Here is a 19615-nt window from a genome sequence, read left to right on the forward strand (position 1 = left end):
ACAGTGACTTAGAACATTTACAAGAAGTAGGATAATACAAGGCAAGGTTACAATGCAGGGATTTATTTATTTAAGTTTTTTTTTTTTTTTTTACCTCAGGACAGCTCAGGGGTGGGGAAAATGTGAACCAATACACACTGCTTAGGGTTTAGGTTTTTTTGTTAGCAGTACTGTTTCTTATATTGTGTCATAAAACAATAACAAATCACTGGGTTCAATGTATAGGTAATGTGCGCATTTTTGGAAAAAGACATGCAATAATTTTGTCTTCATGAAAAAGCCCCTATATTCCCCAAATGAAAGAAAGGACAGTTGGTTTCTGTACACACTCACTTCTGCTACTAGTTTTCGTATAGAATCCGATATGAAAGGCCAGTGTTTCTGATCATTAAAATCTTTTTTTATGACTGAGTAGGAACAAATTAAATCAAATAAGGTGTGTTTTTTGAGTAGTGGGTCAGTGAGTAGGAAATCATCATAGTTGCTTAGGATTGTGCCATATGGGCCTATATCTATCTATCTATCTATCTATCTAGATATATATATTAAACATCAGCTACCCTACACACCCATGTTTGTGTATTTGTGTATGATCTGAATGCCAGTTCTGTTTGTTTAATGGTGGCTCTGTGTTTTGTAGACCCGCTCAAATTCAACCTCCTCCTCTTGGCAAATTTGAATGTGACCTGCCTTCCTGTTTTAATGCAGCCTCTGCAGGAAAACAAATATGCTTTAAAAAAAAGGATTTAATATACATACTCAAGTCAGCTTGCTGTTTCCAATGTCAAATTGAATCACACTCCCAAGAGCAGGTGAAGGTCAGAGTGCAAAGGTCAAACAGGTGCTTTTTTTTTTTTTCCAGCTTGAATTTGAACCAGGAGAAGATTTTGGTGGAATAGCGGAGTCTCTCTGGGGATAACTGGCACAGAGTTATCTCTGTGATTGAGCTCCTCCCCTGGTTTATAGGACTGAACTCTGCTGTTACGTCAGAGTTGGCTGGTGCGCCAGGACCGCACCTGGAAGATAAATGTAGGGCAGCTTTATAAAGAGAGGGAGAGAGAGAGATGCAGTATCTTCCCATGTGGAGAGTGCCAGGGAAAGGGAAACTTTGCAAATCCAAAACACTTAGAATTCATGACTTGTGACTGCAAGAGAAGCCATGCAGCTTTCAGTGCACAGAGACGGATCTGTGACGGGGGCTAAATTGCATTTTGGTGGTTTAGTATAATTAAATAAATTAGTGCTGTACTTCAGCTTTATCAAGTGGTTCTTTCATTTAGTAAACCGCCACACAGGTGTCAGGGCACAGTTGAGTAAAATTACAAAGGAAGACAAATCTCAGGAATATTGGTCTTGCTAATAGTTTGACTCACAGAAGATGAGAACCGTTTTGCCCTTTTTCTCCCCATTTGCGTGTTGATGCTTGTTAAAGGCAGCACCCATTTTTTTGTTTTGCTTTGTAAGAATGACGCAACATGGTGAAAAAGCGATTGTGATCACCAAGTCTGCCATGAGTGACAGACTGAGTCCTTACATGCAGTTCTGCGAGATGAAGGCTCTAAACTACATGATACCAAATGCGTGTGAAACGGGTAAAAGCATCCCAAATAACAGGACTTTTTTGTTTTGTTTTTTCTGACTGCTTTCTTCCCAGTCCTTTCCATGATTTCACAAAGGTCCAAATCAGGTGACGTACAGCAGACGATGGACACATGGAATGGTATTGATTACAGGAAGACAAGTTGGGGTTTGTTTGGTGCTAGAAGGAGGACAAACACAGACTTTGGCACGGCAGCTCAAGGGTTTCAAAGGCGTTTTGTAAGTACAAGCTTGTACTGGTGCTGACTTCACCTGTAAATTGGCATGGGGGCTATGGGAAGATGTGTCGCTGGGTGCCCATTTATCTGACATTTTCCCTAAAGCAGACATGTATCTTTTTTGTTAAATGGGCACAGACAATAGTAGGCTGATTGAATAGCTAGGTTCAATCACTAGCTTGTGGATCAGTTGAGGTATTTCCTTTTTTTAATCTCAGCATAACATTCTGTTGGGGTGCTGTGATCTGTAGAGTTGACTGTGGAGCATTGTTGCTATAGAGGTGCTAGGCCCCACTGTATTAGACTGCAACTCAAGAATGTGCCATGGTTGTGAGGGCTTTTCTTTCTTCCCCCTTTTCACTCGTAAACTGCAGTGTAGATCTGATTTGGGCTTTCCAAAAGGGGAATGAGGTGGGCAGAGGCGGAGAAAAAAGGGCAGGAAGATGGTTGTGTTTCTATTGTCTGGGGAGCTCGGCGAGGCACGATTGATCAATTTATGATGTTAATAAATGAGGAGCCCTCACCGCTTTATTTACGTATTGGTATATTTCTGTAAACCGGTATCGAGGTTCCAGCGCAGCATGTATGTTATGTAAGGTTATCATGGCCTCTGGCTTCAGGCCTAAACTTGTTGTGTGTCTGTTGTTGTCAGAAGAGAAGACGAGGTTGCAGGGAGTCAAATATTTTTGGCCCGTCTTTGCTCATCCAGTATTAAAAGACTCGAGATCCCCCATCCAGAAGGCTCTCCTGGATTAAAAGCCCCTGTGACTCAGCATTCCCGACACAGCCGGGGAGTTTGGTTCTATCAGCCCAGACCCCCCTCCTTATGTATACAGGCAGTGCCTCCTGTTCACTGCCACTATATTCACTGTGTGCTGCTCCCTGGCTTTTCTGGTTCAGTGACAAGGCTTTACATGGGTTAAGATCAGCGGCAGTATTCAGCTGTGGAAGTTCTATTGGCTGCATATTTATTTAGTGTTTTTCTTCTTCTTCCTCAATAGTTGTCCCTGTTGCTTACCATGGCAAAAGGAGAGGCTCAGCCTGAATACTATAACAACAGTGACTAATATTTAAGTTAGAGGAGTTTATTGAGAGTGATCGTGCTTGACAGATAAATCCCATGTCTGTGAACTCTTCAGGGTGTGCTTTTAGGTGTCATGTGATTCAAGCATACTAAAATAATTTAAATCAATACAAAAGCCAGGAGAGCGGAGCTACTGAACTACTGAATTGTCAGTAAGGGTAGTTTTAAGAAATGTGTCATCTGCACCATGACTTTAATGAGGAAACTCTGTAATTTCAAAATGTACCACGTTTGCTCTAATATATTCCAGTCTGTAATAATAGCCCATACAGAGTATACTACCCCAATAATTACCTATAGTTAAACTCAGGTGTTATTTGTCTTAACGATCATACTGTTCATGCAACTAAGTATTGGCATATTAATGCAGTGTTTAGACTGCCTTCCTCTGGTATCAGGTTATACCCTTAGCTATGAGTTCAGTGGACAAATGTTTATCCCAGTCTCTAGTAATGTACTTTGTTACAAGGAGGTGGTTATACATCAGAGGCATTGTTAAGTTAAGGCTATTTTGGTCATAGTTTTTTGCAGGTTCAGCAAAAGATTGTTGAGCCTGGTCCTTCCCCCTCTCTCTCTCTCTCTCTCTCTTTCTCTCTCTCCCTGTCTCTTTCGTGACTGTTACAAAATGTCCGGTTGATGTCCCTTGTATCTGAAAAAACAAATTCCTCCCACCCCCAAAATACAGTGCTGTTGTTTTTTGCTCAGATTAGCAGTGTCATCAGCATCAGAAACAAGTCTATCAAAACAAACTTGGTTCTAAACACAAGACCCAAACAAAAATGTTTGGCATCTAAAGAATTAAAGAAAGAAAGGCCTATATTTATTTGTTTATTTATTCCCCCACCCCCTAAAATTAAAACAAAATTGAATGCAAAATTGAGTGGCATTCTGCATTCCTGAGGAAAAAAGTGTCCTGCCCCCCCCCACCACACACACAGCCTTTCTATTTTATTTTATTTTTGAGGATCACATACGAAGCAAACAAATGTAGCTTTGGAGGAAGTCGTAGCATTGGTAGATTGTGCAATCTGTACAGCCCCAAACACGCAAACGCACATACCCGCCCTCCTCTTGTAAAGTTCCTGTCATGACGTGAGCGGGCCTGGGGCGCCAAGTGCTGCAGCCCTGACCCCTCCTGACCCCTGACTGCCCCCTCCTCAGGAAGGAAGCGCAGTGGAAGGAAGCGCCATTGTTGTGATGGCTCTCTGAGGGATGGCCGTAGTGTGATTCGGGAGTCATGTGAGCTGATGCAAATATACAGGCTTATGTGCACGGTACACACTGAGATGCTTACACTAATCTTAGTCATTATATAGGTATTATAAACAAGCGACACTCTTCTGAGAGCAAGACCTTGGGCCTTCTAGTAAGATGCACAGCATTGTATTAAGCATGTGTGGAAAGATGTCTTCCATTCTAGAGCAGTTGCTTTTTAGATTTTACAACATTTAGCCCATTGTATATCAGCCATCCCCAGGTGCCGTTTCATGTATGTTCTTGTTACGTGAAGTGTATACATACTGGGGGGTGTATATCCCCCATATAAGTAGGTGTAATTTAACAGGAGCAGATAGCTGTGTATTTCCATAATTGGTAGTAACCATCTACAGTTTGATTCAGACTTTACAAGCTACTTTATTCCCCTTTACATAAGCTGGTTGTTTTTAAATTAGTTTGTGCAGACAGATGTGTGGGGAAAACCTAAAATTGATGTACAGGTACTCAGTGGTGTAGGTTTGGTTTCAGAATTGGGGGGGGGGGATGTCCCCTATGCCTGTGGAGCCTGGCATACATTATTGGGGGAACAATGTAACATTCTCTCAACGTCCCCCCCTAAATCTACACCTACTTCTGTTTTCGTCAGCACCATTTCGGCAGCTATCCCTTGCTAAAAACCTGAAGTTGAAAGATAATGTGTTTCTGCCATTATTTTACTGGATGGTTTTTCGTGAAGGTGTGTTTTATTTAAATTTGTGTAGTTTGTCCCGTGCATGCAGGTGGTCTGCATGGTGTTTTTTTTTTTTTTTTTTTTAAGAGGATTTTGTCCATTATAAATATCTTTCTCTCGTTATATGCTGCCTGTTTGCGGCGGTGAAAGGAGACTTGCGAAAGTGATAAGACATGTTTCACAGAAGTTCCTGCTACTACTGATGCAAGGGCAGTGGCTCTGTCTGTTTGAGACGCTGAGCCCCAGAGAAGGTGTGAAAATGCTGTGCGCATCGACTGAGCCAGGCAGCAGGAAGCCCTTGTTAAATTTGTGCATCTTACTGTTGCTTCTCGGTTTTGAAGAGACTGCTTTCTATACTGTGATCAGAGGGCAGAGGATAATATTTTTATTTTTTTGTATTGTGCCATTTCCTCTTCGCCTTGCAACATGTCCTCTTCTCGCTTCTGCATAGATCTCACTTCTTCAGCTTCAAAACTCTGCAGGTGCAGCTCTTATACTAGCTCTTACATTATGCCCCTACGTTGGTTATGCATAAACCTCTAGTCAAAAAGAAAATGGAACTACCATGTGAAAATGTATATGCATAGATAAACCAAGTGGGGACACATTTCATTGTTACACAGGCTCCAGTGGGTTCCAGAGAATATGCAACACGTAATTGCTGCCTACCCCCAAATCAGCTTTAGGGAACGTAATTCAGAAGCTAATTCTCTCTGAGTTATTAGGAAGGAGTTGCCGTGGCAATCCTGCAATAACAAATATCAAAGAATAGTGTAATTGCATGTTCGGAAACGTAGAATGAGTGAGAAATTAACGGCTGATTCAGAAGGAAATGAATCACTCACCTTGATCTTTTTTTTTAAAGCATAGGGTGTTCACTTCAGAATATGTAAGCCGCTACAGTAATAAATAAATAAAGAGAAGTTGTACTATGCCATTTATTTCTGGGTGCTAATTTGGGATTTGTATAAGATCAGTCAGAGAGCCTGACGTTAGCATCAGTGGCATAATTTGACTCGTACTCTAAACGAACAGTGTGGGTAGGATAGGTGTGTTAGCATGTGTGTAAATTGTTCAAAAGTGATCTTCAGAACCAAATAGAACCTACTAAGATACCCGATGGGATAGATTAGTGAACTGTATTGGCGAAGCCCTTCAAGGGACACAATTAGCAGTTTATGAAATATTCAAGGAGCTTTTTTTAATGTTTTGTTTTGAAGCTGTGGTAAACATGACAAGAACACTTTTCAGAATCTGAGCCCACGGTGCCAGTCGTGAATGGCTTTGATATTTTGCAGCAAATTGATGGTGGTGGTGAATATAAATTAAAATGTAGGCCTAAATACCACAGCAAAGGCCTCATATGCAGGAGTGTGAAGCTTAGCAGGATGCCTTCGGTTAAGAAACTGAAGCTGCCACATCCACAGCATCTCGCAGTTCAGTGCAGGACTAGAAAAGCCTTGTTCTTCTTTCACTTCAAGCCGAGACATCGGAGCTTTATCCATGCATTCCATACTGCCAGCAGATTCTTTAAGTGGGTCAATTTACAGCATGATTTCATTTGGTTTAAAAGCACAAAACAAACTGAAAACGAAAACAACCGTGTTTTAGTGCCCTAAGGATTTAGATTGGCGTTTCTGTTCAGCAGAGTGGACTTTAAAGATCCCAGGGCACTTTTTGTTACAAGCAGGATTGTTAACCTCGCGAACGAATCTGATGCAGGGTTATAAAATCCAGTACCCCCCCGCCCCCCCCTACCATTTACTCCTCAAGCCTTAAATCGGAGTAAACCCTGTGTTCTGCTCAAATTTCTGAGCGAAATGAGATGACTATGATGATGGGTTTCCACAAACGTACACTAAGAATAGACCTGTGTCATTCATTGGGGGGGTGGGGGGATCCCATCTTCCGGGGATGGGGGGTGAACACGAGCTCAGATTTTGTAGATGCTCATGCATGACACGGATGATAGCGAAATCTCCAGTTCCAACCATGTCCCATTCTGCTCTCGTATAGGCCTACTTGGCAAATACTTTCAGCCTACTCTGGGTCTCTAACAGGCCTCTTCATTACAGTCTTAGCTGATACAAATCCCTGCATTTCTATTTAACAGCCAAGGGATACTAGATGCAATTTATCATTATCTTTCTCTCTCAAATGAAAAGATCTCAGAACTACTCTTAGAAAGTGTTTAATTAACTCATGCCCTACTTATTAATGCTGTGTTGCTGCTATATGTATTTGCAAATAGTCCAATTGTGTGATATTTTTGTTTTGTTGAATCTGCAAAAATGTCTATCGATATTTGGGGGGACCCAAAAAATGTCGCACTCCCAGAATGGAGTATCTAAACAAACTAACTATCAAATGGTCTCATTACACAACACCATATAATGCCTTTTGAAATTAATGGAATGTCTTTGCGCAGTAGAGAGTGGGCATTTCATTGATGCACATTCTTACATTATTACGGATGCCCGAGTCACAGTGGAAATGATCACAAAATATTTCGTCTGCATTCCTGGAGTCAAGAAACATGACTCGGGGGAGAGCGTCCCATAAATTTAAGGGAATTCATTCCAAATGATCTCTTCATGGCTGTTACCATTACTATTTTTGGAGAGCGGGGGTAGGTGGTGCATTGTTATCAATGCGTACCTCTCCAAAATGCTCCTCAGCACCCCCCCCACACATTAGCTAGCCTGGCTTTCGTCAGTCCATTCACCCTGAATAAATTGGCATCATAATCAGACTCCGAGAGCCACAGAGTGAATCAATAGTCTCTCCTTGACATAGAGAGAGATGGGAACACAGAATTATGATGCTCGGGGAAACGGAAAGAGAGACAAACCAGAGAGAAAATCGGGATGGATTTTATCATGGGGGGGGGCGGGCTAGGAGTAGGGGTTAACAGGGGTGGTAGGGGTACAGACTGAATTGTGGTACACACAAGGTTTCCATTGATCAGGGAGCAGGTAGATTGGGGAGGTGTTGAACACACGGATTTAATGGGGAGGTAAGGGTAACGGAATGGAGAGAGCGAGAGAGAGAGAAGAACCAAGGAATAGGCCTGGAGAGAGAGATGGGGGAGGGGAAACAGGAGTTTGCTGAGAATGCTGGAATGAAATCCAGAGTACTTGCACACTACCTTATAATCCTCAGGACTTGATTCAGTGAGAGAATCTGAGAGACTGTGTCTGTGAGTGTGTATATTTTTACAGATTCTCCTTTAACAGACTGAATCCTCGCACTACTGAAACTGGCTGTTCAGTGGCTAAAAATCATTTAGAAAAAGTAATGTAGTTCCTTTAGTAAGAAATAATAAAGAATGCAGGCAAGTGTGATCATATTTTGGCCTATTTCAGTGGTTTGAAGAAAACAAGAACTAGGTACAAGAACAATAACTTTTAAGAACTAGGTAGTTATTAGAATAATGTAGTAGATGAATGGTCTGGTTGTGTTAATAAATGAAGTAAGACGCTATTGACAGTGTAGTTTAATGGAGGCCTGGCTGTCGTAGAGAAAGTGAAGTAAAGGACTTAACTTAATTGTTGTTGTTCTTGTTGTGGAATTTTACTAAACTTCAACCCAGATCACAGACCATCTAATTGAGAATAGCCCCACCTGCCTGCCCCGTTTTTGTGATATTCTGTGGACACAAGCTATTTTTTGTTTGTGTCCATTTGGTGATGTTAATTATTTTAAAGGAGACTGTCATCAAAAACATAAAAACTGACGCCTTAATTGATTTACGTATTTCAGTGAGTGGTTTGGATGTCAGCCAATCAGGGTGACATCAGATAAGCTGATCTTCTATATTTAACCCTCACTGAGATGCTATCAGTAACTGTGAACTATGTTACTGTGAAGGCTTTTCTATTTGTTTTCAATTTAAATTTTCAAATAGGGGGTAGAATTGATGTATGGGCACCTCAAAATGGTGGTACGTATATATCTGTAGGTCTATGTATTTGCTTGTTTCATTGCTTTTTCTTATTTTATTTTATTTTATTAATTTTTTTTATTATAGAGATATAAATCAGACCCGTAATATCCATTTGATCAATTTCAGGATGTACAAGATGTAGGCTGTTGTACCAATTTAACCGAGGAGTCGGAGCAAAAATAAAAAATAAAGCAAACCTCGTATGTAATATTATTTTAGCTTTGCATGCCTGTCTATGCAAATTAATCAAAATAGGGTCACAAGCGTGAAAACTCCCAAGCATCCGAAGCTGACTTATACAGAGCGTGTAGCTGGCCAGATCTGCAGTGGCTCACACTGCTGTGAACTGAGTTTGCTTATTAGTCAGGTACCTCTGACATTGTACAGGGGTGCTGTCCAAGTGTGATGAAATATCTTGCTCCGAGCTTCCCAGTTGTGCACAAATGGCCGTGTGAAACAAAACCAGAAATTGAGGCCTTTTCCAGTGCAGAGAAGAAAAATTGTATTATGGTGTCACACCTGTTTTTTTTGTGTGTGCCTGTAGTTTTGCATACATTGCAATCACTCCACATGCCCTTTGGAAGAATGACTGCATGTTTTAAAAATGTGTGCTATTGTTAATGAGATTACTGACCTGCTTAGCCTGGAGATACAGTGTTAGATAAACAAAACAAAAAAAACATATGTGTAAGTTTAATTTGATTCGGACGCAATCTAAATGCAAACTCAATCCCCTAGGTAGCCACAGAGCCCTGACAGATTAAAATGAGCTTCCTCAACGTGGAACTATGGGGAATGGGACACAACGCATACAGAGACGCAGCAGGGACTATATTCTTAGACCATTTTATCATGGCATCAAAAAATAAAACAAGGCCAGATTACTAGTATCTGGTGACTTGGCCTTGTTTTTGAACAATTTGCACTTACTCTCAGATTGCTTAATCTCTGCTTGGAGCACAGGTGGGACCCTATATTATAGTGCTGGTATTGGTTGACTGAAACACAGTTTTAAAAGTCATGCAAAATGCAGGGCCCCACCTATAGTCTATGTGGGTGATTTTATGATTGTGGACTGTCGCTGTGATTTCCCTGGGGGCGATGTGCCATTGGGTGGAGATGGGAGGGTAGTGGGACGCAAGAGACCCCTGTGGCTTACTGGGATCCTGTAGCCTGCTGTGTTTCCATCAGAGCTGCGTTTTTCCTGCCGTTAGTGGTATAGCGATGCTGTTTGCTCAGTGGACTGGCAGTACAGAAGTGTGTGACCACGTGTTTTGGAGGATGAGTGTTTTCCATTGTCATGTTAGAATGAGCATCATCTGAAGCGATTAGCAGTAAGCGATTTGTCAGTTTCTTACTCACGCTGGAACTCTCTTGTTCTCTTTTCCCAGCATGCCTCGCTCACGGGCAGCCGGTCCGAGAAGGGCTCTGGTTGGTCCAGCCGCTCACTGGGTGCCCGCTGCAGGAACTCCATTGCCTCCTGCACCGATGAGCAGCCACATATCGGCAACTACCGCCTGCTGAAAACCATTGGCAAGGGCAACTTCGCCAAGGTCAAACTGGCTCGCCACATCCTGACGGGGAGGGAGGTAAGACTGGAAAGCAATGACACCAGGAAAGAGATGTGGTGGGAGTGAGAATAAGAGAGTGAGGGAAATGGCTGACATCTGTAATCCTGGGTTTGGAGAGCCACAGTCTTGCAGCTCCAGTCCCTGGTCGTTTCTGTAGGTCACCCTGAAATCACTCCCAAAAGCACTGGGAATGTTAGTTATTGATTAGTTATGTGGCTTGTTCAATTAAAGGAACTCTATTCCAGGGGGGAGGGTGGAAAGCTTGAAGGGAATGCAGGTGTCTAAATATCTAAATTTGCCAAAACTGTACTAGCTTAATCAATGTTTTTAAGACTTTCCTACAAATTCGTAAAACTGACCTAAAACAAAAACAGCTGTAGAGGCTAATATTTCAGAACACAGAACAAGAATTTTCTTGGTCCTGAAATCCTTGTATTATAGAAGTAAGATGCATATTTTCCTTTAAGCAAAGGTTACAAAGAAGGTGAGGCCATTGCCAGAGGGCTAAGACTTAGCGTGTCTTAGAGATGCGATAGCAATTACAATTTTTATCTGTATTAATCTTTCTTGAAAACAAAAACAGACTAAAAACTATTTTCATCATTTTCAGGTTGCAATAAAAATTATTGACAAAACCCAGCTGAACCCAACCAGCCTGCAAAAGGTGAGAGCCTGGTTATAATTCTATTTTTTTTATTTATTTTTTAAGCTTTTCTTTAATGAATATTTTGCCCATACAGAATGTTTTGCAAGGAATCTGATTGCCTGTCTTTCATAGATCTGGCTGGTTAGAGGCATAGAAGGGGGGGGGGTTGGGGTAGGATTTCTGTTTCACCACAAGTACTGCTGGGGGGGTGATGACAGACTTTCTGCTTCAGTGATTAAAGCAGAAAGAAGTCAAAGAAAGATAGCAGTAAGAACTTCAACAAAATTTTTAGCTTTCCGTCCAAAGAGCAGCAGCTTACAGAGGATTTGCAGAGTCTACGGGGTCACTTCCTAACGGATAAACCACAGACGAAGGTAATGTCCAGATTAGAGAGAGATCCTCTCCTCCTGCCAGGTTTTGAACTAATCCAGACAGTTGAACGGTGAACCTGGAGAATACAGTGTACAGTGCTTAAAATCCTGCCTAGTCGAAGCATTAGAATCCAGTGGCCATCCGTGTTTTTTTCAACGGGTTTCGCACGTGGCATCTTGACATATTGAAGTCAATGCAGTGCACTAGTGAAGGGATAAGTGGTATCGTATCTAATGCTTAAAAGTTATTCAATACTTAAGGGGTTTACATAACCTTCCCATGCGGTGTTCTTGCAGCATAAAATATATGATGATCGATGCAGACATATGTGCACACACTTTTTTTTTTTTTTTTTTTTTAGGTCACCTGGCAATATTGAGTTAATAATTCTGTTAAAAAACAGTCCAGTCTTGGGCAAAGTAATATATTTTTCCAGTGACCATATACAGTCTAGGCAGACTTTGTAGGTTTGTTGAGTTGGTCTTGTATTCTGTTGTTTGTTGGGGTTGTTGAGCTTTGGTGTCTTTAGGAGAGGAGCCCAAAATCACAAGTCCAAGGATGGTGGCATATAGCCCTTTGAGCCACATCAAAGCAATGAATTCTACATAACCTTATAATGCATGTCTGAAATGGTTTCACAAGGGATGGGTGTTGTGAGAATCCTATAACACAGCCCTTATAAAGGCTTACTGTAGGCAAGCATGCACGGGTACAGTGTATTAACCCATGATTCAAACCATAGATAACCCCAGCCAAACAAAGTACATTCATAGGAATACCCCAAACTGACATTATTAACGTGCAGGTTCACTGTGGTAAACGTATGGGGAGAAAAAGGTTCAGAAGGAATATACATATAGGTTTAAGAAAATGTCACATCTGCACAGAAGTCCCCTTCCGCAAACCCCTTCGACAACGGACCCCTTGTCCACCACTTTCCTGGGTTGAAACGGACAAATACAAGCAAATATTGAAGTCAAATATGAAATAGAAATATTAATATGAAATATGAAACGTATGTGATAATGATTCCCCCAGTATGCGCTAGGCTGTTCCCGAGAGAAAAACTGATTGTGGAGGGATTGAAGGGAGGCTGAATGGCTGGTTAGATTGTTTTCGCTGGGCTGTCCTGTCGTGCGGGAAATCCCCAAAACTACCATACTTTCAAGTTTTAAGCTGTTAGACTGAGTGCCCTCTCTGCAAGTGCTCCTCTGCATCCCTCATTTTTTGTGGGAGTACTATTGGACCTCTGTGAGTGACAGGCAGAGGAGAAAGGGGGCCAGTGCAGCAATGCGCAGAGTGATTGTCCTGTCAGCAGAATTGTCTCACAGGACGCAACCAGGTGACTCTCTCTCTTTCTCTCAGTCATCAAAGCCATTGGTCCACCAGCCCTGCACTGCAATTAAAGCTGCAGGAGCTTTGCAGGGGGAATTTCTTTTTAATAATTAATTAATAAAAAAGGAGATAAAGGGATCTCCAACTCCTGTCTCGGGTATTTCCATTCAACTTTATGTACCTCTGCTCACTCAGAAAATCGCATGGCGGGCTTTCTTAGAAATATTTGCTGTTGTTTTTTTAGTTGTTTTTTTTTGCATTTGAAAGATGTATTTGAATCAAAGCACAGCACCTCATGTCACACGTCGAGGGGAAAGTGATGAATGAGTGTCCGGGTGATTACATAATTAGACCAGCTAAGTAACCCTCCCCCACTGCCTCAGTCTCCCATTTTCTCACTCTCAATTACCCACCCTTGTAAAAAAATAATAATAATAGGAGGCACTGATGTGTTTGGGTCACCTCCTCATTGTGTCCGGTGTTGTGCCATAATCCTGGTAACCCTTTATCTATGTGGAGTGAGAATCCTATAGCACAGCCCTTATAAATGTTTACTGTAGGCAAACTTGGAGAGGTATAGGATATTAAACCATTATTCAAACCATGGATAAACCATAGCCAAGCAAAGTACATTCATAGTTAGTTAGTGTGTGTTTTGTGAGGTGCCTAAGAGAGCACAATGGGGGGTGACTTTTAGTTTGCAGTCACATACTCGGAGCGCATGTTAATTTTTGTGCTGATTCAGGGCAACTGGAGATAGCGGTGCTCCGGACTATGGTCTGGCCAAGGTGGGTCTGTCAGAAGGTTGTGGAGCTAGAGGTCATCACAGTCTGTCACAGTGCATAGCCAAGACATCTTGATTGTCCTTTGTCTTTTGCTCCGTGTTTGATCTTGGAGATCATTAGGTATAAACCCTTCGAAACAGCATTCTGGTACTTTCATAGGGCATACTGGTGATCTAGTTCTAAGTGACAAAACAGTACCAGGATGCTGCTAAGAGAATCCACTTTTTTTAGTTTAGACCTAAGCATCTGCATGGTGTCCCAGAATGCATTGGGAATTCATCGGGGCCACTTCTACAAAGTGTGACCCATTTGTTTTGCAATTAGTAGCCCTAGATCTGAGTTTGTGCAGAAACTGAGCAGTGTGGCCTCTCACCTCTCACCCCCACCCTGTCCCCTCCACCCTGTCCCCTCCACCCTGAATCCCAGAATCTTCCTGTGCTTCAGCTGTTAAAATGGTCTCAGGGAGAGAGAGAGCTCCATTCTTTCTTTGCTGTCTTTTTTTATTTTCTTTCCTTCCTTGGAAAGACCCTGTGGGAAAATGCCACCCCCTCTGCCCACCCCCCCCTGTACCCCTTATCCACCCTCGTTCTCTTTTCTCTGCACCTGTTTGATGAAGAGCCCGTCTTGCCTTGTCTTCACACACAGACACCTCCTCACCATACACACACACTCTCACTCTCTCTCTCCTCACTCACTCACACTCCTCTTTACCTCTCATTCTCGGTCTGTCATGTGGTGGCCAGCCTTTTTTTTTTTTTCCTCAAACCCCCCTGACAGGGATCCCTTACCAAGACTGGCCCCCTGGAGGACCCCCTGACCCCAGGGTTAGTTGTCTTTTGTTTGCCTGTGTGGAATGCCAACGCGGATCGGTTAGGGGGGTTGGAGGGGTGGTAGTGGGGTTGAATAGATGTATAGCAGCCGTCCCCCCGCCTCCTGAGAATTCCACTGCAACGCAAAGCACTGTCTGCACTTGAAGCAACACCCCCCCCGATTCTATCACGACTCACTGTGATCTGACTCCCCCTTCCCTCCTCTCTCTTCTTCAGCCTTCCTCATGTTTCACATTCAGCAGTGAGAATCAGAAATGCGATCCCTATCCTTTGCTTTCCTCTATGCCTTAAACTATGCAGAGGGTTCCCAGACCCTTTTTCATTCGGGAAGAGAGTAGAAGGGAGGGGTTTTAGGATGCTTAAACTTGACACAAGAGAAGGGAAAATGAAATCTAATAATTATGATGCTTGTTAGTGCATTGTCATTAAAATGTGAACAAAAAGAAGCCGCCCGGCAGGGTACAATATGACGCTTGCAGTAGACGCGGTTACAGCATTTGAATTTATCAGAGTGAAACTGATTCTTAAGTTCATAAGCTGCTTTGATTGGCTTTTCCTTAGGACCCCCTGCACTGCTCTGTACTTCATTTGGGAGGTTGAATGTGTCATAGTATACAAGAGATTAGTACTGTCAATATAGAGGTCAGGTTCTGTGCAGCATAGCTGGTGAAACATAGTCTGTAATGGAATCTCCCCCTAATGTCATTGTGCAAAAATAAGTGAAAGTTGTTTTGTCTGAAAGGTGAAGGGTGAAAGGTCCTTCGTCTATAGCGTAGTAAACCACCCTATTGTATTGTAACTGTATAATTTATGCTGTGTGTCGTGAGCTGCAATACTACATCTCTTACATGACTTTGTGGAACAGGATCCAAATGAGTGCGGAGCAGCAAACAAGCTTTAGCAACCATTTAACACATCATGTATCTTTTGATTCCACTTTGAGTGAATTTTGTATATGGACTCCTCTTGCATTGCAGTCTTGATACATTTCAAGATGTATGACTTGCAGTAATGTGCTTCCTACACAAACTTCTCTGCACAGACAAGCATGAAATACCAATTTTGTGGGGTGCCGGGTTATACATAAAGCCAGCAGCTTATAAAACTTGAAGTGGAACACACTGCTGTGCACTAGGCAGTCTACCATGCTTTCCCTGGTAATTATGAATTGACTCCATGCATTATTAGTGGGCGTGGGAGAACAGGAAGCTTTCTGTGAGTTTGCAGAGCTTACCACCCAGGTATGCTAGTTACAAGGGCTGACCGGTGTAAGCATTTTGCACAGATACATTTTCTTAATCAGTGCCATACTGTGCATTTTGGCCATGGGCCTCAACAACATACAGATACTCTGCCTCGCATATACTATGCATATGACTACCCCAAAAAAGTAAACCACTTCATCCAATTACCAGAAAACAACCACTCATGAAAGTCTCTACACTTGCACAGCAAGCCATACATCACTTGTGCTCTTGCCTGTCATATTCAATATCCAGGGATAAACCTATTGAGGCACGTAAATAATTAGGCTATATTCAGTTATAAACCTAATCACATAAATATTGTAAAAAAACTAACTGTAAATGTTCTCAGGAACTCATTGAAGGCCCTGAATGACGTAAAACAGAACTTAAAACCCCACCCACAACACGTCAAAATATGATTGGCTGGTCATACAATCCAAGGTTACAGCATATTCACTACCTAGTAATTTAATTTGAGCATTTTTTATTGGATAATGCCCTCTGTTATTGTTCCCATTCAAAAATGCACAGGGAAGACGATGGGATGATTTAATTTACAATTCGGATTTGCTAATGATAATGATAAAATGGTACATTATTCCTTACATTAATTTATTACACAACATATTTTTCTTTATTTTAATCTATTCTAGGCCTTCAGTGAAAGCCCTAACGCCACTGGAGGAGGTACAGGTTACCCCCATGGCCAGCTGGTGGCCGTGTTAGTGTATCTGTGTGCAGGAGCTCGGTAAAAGGATGAGGTGAGATCACGGCTGGCAAAGAAGTAGCAGTCCCTGCCCCCATTCCAGGCGCCTCTAGCCTGGGCTTTTAGCTGCTCATGCTGGGACCATCTGCAGATACTGTGCCGCTCTCCAGTGCTGCATTGTCCCAGATCTTTGTAAGAAACTTCCAGATGCCTGTTATTTTTAAGTCTGATAACACAATTTCTTTGCGTTTGTATCATTTGTATAATTATTATTATCAGTATCATTGTTATTTCAATAGGAACCCGTGTTTTAAACCAAGGAAGCGTTGCCGATTGGCTTCTAGACAGTTTTTTCAATCTTATAAAGCAGTAACTGTTAATTGAGGGCAGGAGAGATTACCGAGGCAGAGTGTGGGTTTAATGTGCCTGCTTGGATAGGTTTAAACCACACCCTCTGCTGCTCTTGGCATCACTTCCTCCCCTGGCTCTCAGTGAGGGGGCAGGCCAGACCAGGAGTGATGGCAGGCTCTGTGCTGTGACGTCTCTCTTGGAGAAGAGGCCGCTGCTCTAAAACGACCCTGCATTTTGCATATTCACAAATCGTTAAAACCGTGAAATAATTGTGCCCCGGGGACACGGCATTGTACTGCAGTGATATGGGGATGTGTGCAGAGACAAGGGAGCAATTAAGCATTAAATTATTGTTTGGTGCTTTGAAATGAAAAAGGAAAATACAAGTTTTTAAAATAGGTTTGGATTGAATTAAACTGGGAGCTAAGGAGACTGTTTTGGTGTTTTACTTGGTGGCCATCAATCTAGACAGAATTAATACTCATTTGGGACGTTTTTCATTGTTTTGTTTTGCTTTGTCTTCGATCTGATGGGCTGTGGTTCTGGGCCCTAGCAGACCCACTAATTATACTGTAGTCTGTGGGGAAGGCAGAGTAGAGGTGATAGTCATGCTGGGCCCAGTAGCCTGAGGCTGTGGCCTATCTCCATTCCCCTGAATTAGCCAGTATAGGGGGCTTGAAGGCTGGCATGATGTAGTTTGGGCCCCCCACCCCCCATGATCCATCAACCTCCTCTTCCCATCTTTAGTCCAACCCACCTGCTATAGCCAGGGAGCCTGTCCCAAGGGAGGGGTGGGTGTATGTGGGGGGGTGGGGTTAACGTGGCCCAGCTTTGCCATGGGGACAGTCCTGTCTCTTAATGTCAGGGTTGCCATGGAAACAGTGACGTTGGTCTGTCCTGAGGGCTGAACCAGGAAGTCACTTATGCAAGAGAGAGAGAGGAGAGGCTTATCTGATTATCTTTAGTGCTCAGGTGAACAGCTGATGCTCCCCTTTGCAATTCAATTAGGGAGAGTCTCAGAGGATTGGGGAGAGAGATTGTGTGTGTGCTTTGCAGTACCAATGTGTGACTGCAGCATTCTGCGTGGGGGGGTATTAGTATTTTTAAGGTCTTTACTAGTGTGTACATGAATGTGCTTATGTGTGACTGAATGATGTGTCAGAGTGTGACTACATCCGAAAACCTTGTCTACTTCTGTGCTAAAGATAAATTGGCACTGTCACTACATCTGGCCTTTTTTTTTTTTTTAGTTTTCTATTAAATATTGTTTCATATAAATGCAAAATAGATAGACATCAGTAAATACATTTAAAATAAATTGGCAAAGAATGATAAACTTTAAATATTAAGAATACCCAGTATTATTGTGGATCTGCCTTTTGTATTTGTTTCATGTTTTTTTATCAGTTATTTTTCACTTCACGGTCAGTGTCTTGAAATCGTCAAATTATTTGTCTACAGGACTCGGATACAATATTTACAAGACTTCTATTTATCTTTTAAATGGACATAAAGACATTAGCTTTGAGGTATTGGATTTTGCAGTGTATTGTGTAATGTGAGGTAAAGTGCTTGATCAATGATGTGTATGAGAATCCTTTACGGTGTGCGTGCATTTATTTTATTGTGCCCATTTTGAGCGTTACATAACATTATAAAACAATGGAAATATTACCCAAAGCTGTTTAAAAGTGGTGTATGATTTACTTATTAGTATTATTGCAGCTGACACCATCAGTTGTCAAATTAGTTTAAAAAGAGGGTGTGACTGCGACTATAAAAGAACGTGATGTCTCAACCACAACCTCTAACTACTTCAGGTGTCTTGTGCTCCAGAGCAGCATGATCCACATGTCAGATTTGGCATTGCAATTTCAGTTATACAGCAGCCCAGTAACCCAAAGATAACATACCTCCAGAGTACAGCCCTGGGCACTGACAAGGTCACAGAAAGGCTTGGGGTGTTGCTGAATGAAAATTCCACAATTACTTGACAAACAGGCCAGGCAGACACAAGATCTTTGATTGTAAAATTTGCTGTAAAGGGAACAGGGAAACAAACAACTTTGCAGTTATCTGGTAAACAAAGTCTTGACCACCCTTTTTTTAAATGTTATTCTCTTTCTCTCTCTCTCTCGCAATGTAATGCAGCACACTGAGCAGATTCTGAAAAGCAGCCAACTATTTGCTTCTTATTTGCTTTGACAGAATAAAAATGATGCTGCACTATTGGTTTCAGTCTCTGGGGTCTGTTTTCTAAAACTTACTTACTTCAGGCTTGGATGACGTCCAGTATGTTAATGTGTGCATGTTTCTGTGTTAGTGTTGGTGTGGAATAGATTTATTTAATTTTTAACAGAACTGTAATCACGTTAGCACAGTTTTTGTATCTTTTTCGGTAACTGCAAGCTGTCAAGAAGTTAGCATGTGAGTCGCATCAGCAGTGACCCACCTCCATTATTAGACCTCTGATTTCTTCAGTAATTTCTGAGAACCAAGAAGCATGTGAGATTTGAACTGGGAATCAATAAGACAGGGTTATTTAGGCATTTTTTATGGTGTTAAAAAAAGAAATCCTGCAAACGAGCAGAGTCTTACTTGTTTTGGTTACTAGATACAAATTGAAAAGCTTTATTTTCTTATGCTCAGTGGCTACATCAGGGACAATAGACAATATAATTATTAAAAATAAATAATAATAAATCCAAAATGTTTTCTGATGCTTGGCATTGTAGATTATTTTTTATGACGTGAAAGTCTCGCCCCATTTCTTTAAAAACAAATAAAGCAAATAATGAAATGAAGGAAACGCACACACAAAGGGAATAATGCGAGTGAAATCCTCAGAGACAATGTAAAGCCAGGTCAGGAGGGCTGCAACGGAGTTCTGTTGGTCTTTTCTGGCTTTGTTTGGTCTGAAAGGATGGGCCTCGCTGTAGTGAAGTTTCTCTGCATTCCTTCCATTGTGTAAGGCGAA

At 41.9% G+C, this 19615-nt stretch overlaps 1 protein-coding gene across 2 annotated transcripts in view; it reads left to right on the forward strand.

The window, feature by feature from the left end:
- The first annotated feature begins 1528 nt into the window (after positions 1 to 1528).
- The window catches only part of LOC136749508 (MAP/microtubule affinity-regulating kinase 4), a 37647-nt gene continuing 19560 nt past the window's right edge, over positions 1529 to 19615 (forward strand). For both annotated transcript variants that reach the window (XM_066703890.1, XM_066703891.1), the window contains exons 1-3: positions 1529 to 1818; positions 10187 to 10384; positions 10977 to 11030. In XM_066703890.1, the coding sequence (XP_066559987.1) occupies positions 1663 to 1818; positions 10187 to 10384; positions 10977 to 11030 (408 nt within the window). In that variant the 5' untranslated portion in view covers positions 1529 to 1662. The remainder of the gene's footprint in view (positions 1819 to 10186; positions 10385 to 10976; positions 11031 to 19615) is intronic.

Source organism: Amia ocellicauda, chromosome 5 (genome assembly GCF_036373705.1).
Source record: "Amia ocellicauda isolate fAmiCal2 chromosome 5, fAmiCal2.hap1, whole genome shotgun sequence".
In the NCBI taxonomy this organism is placed as follows: Eukaryota; Metazoa; Chordata; class Actinopteri; order Amiiformes; family Amiidae; genus Amia; species Amia ocellicauda.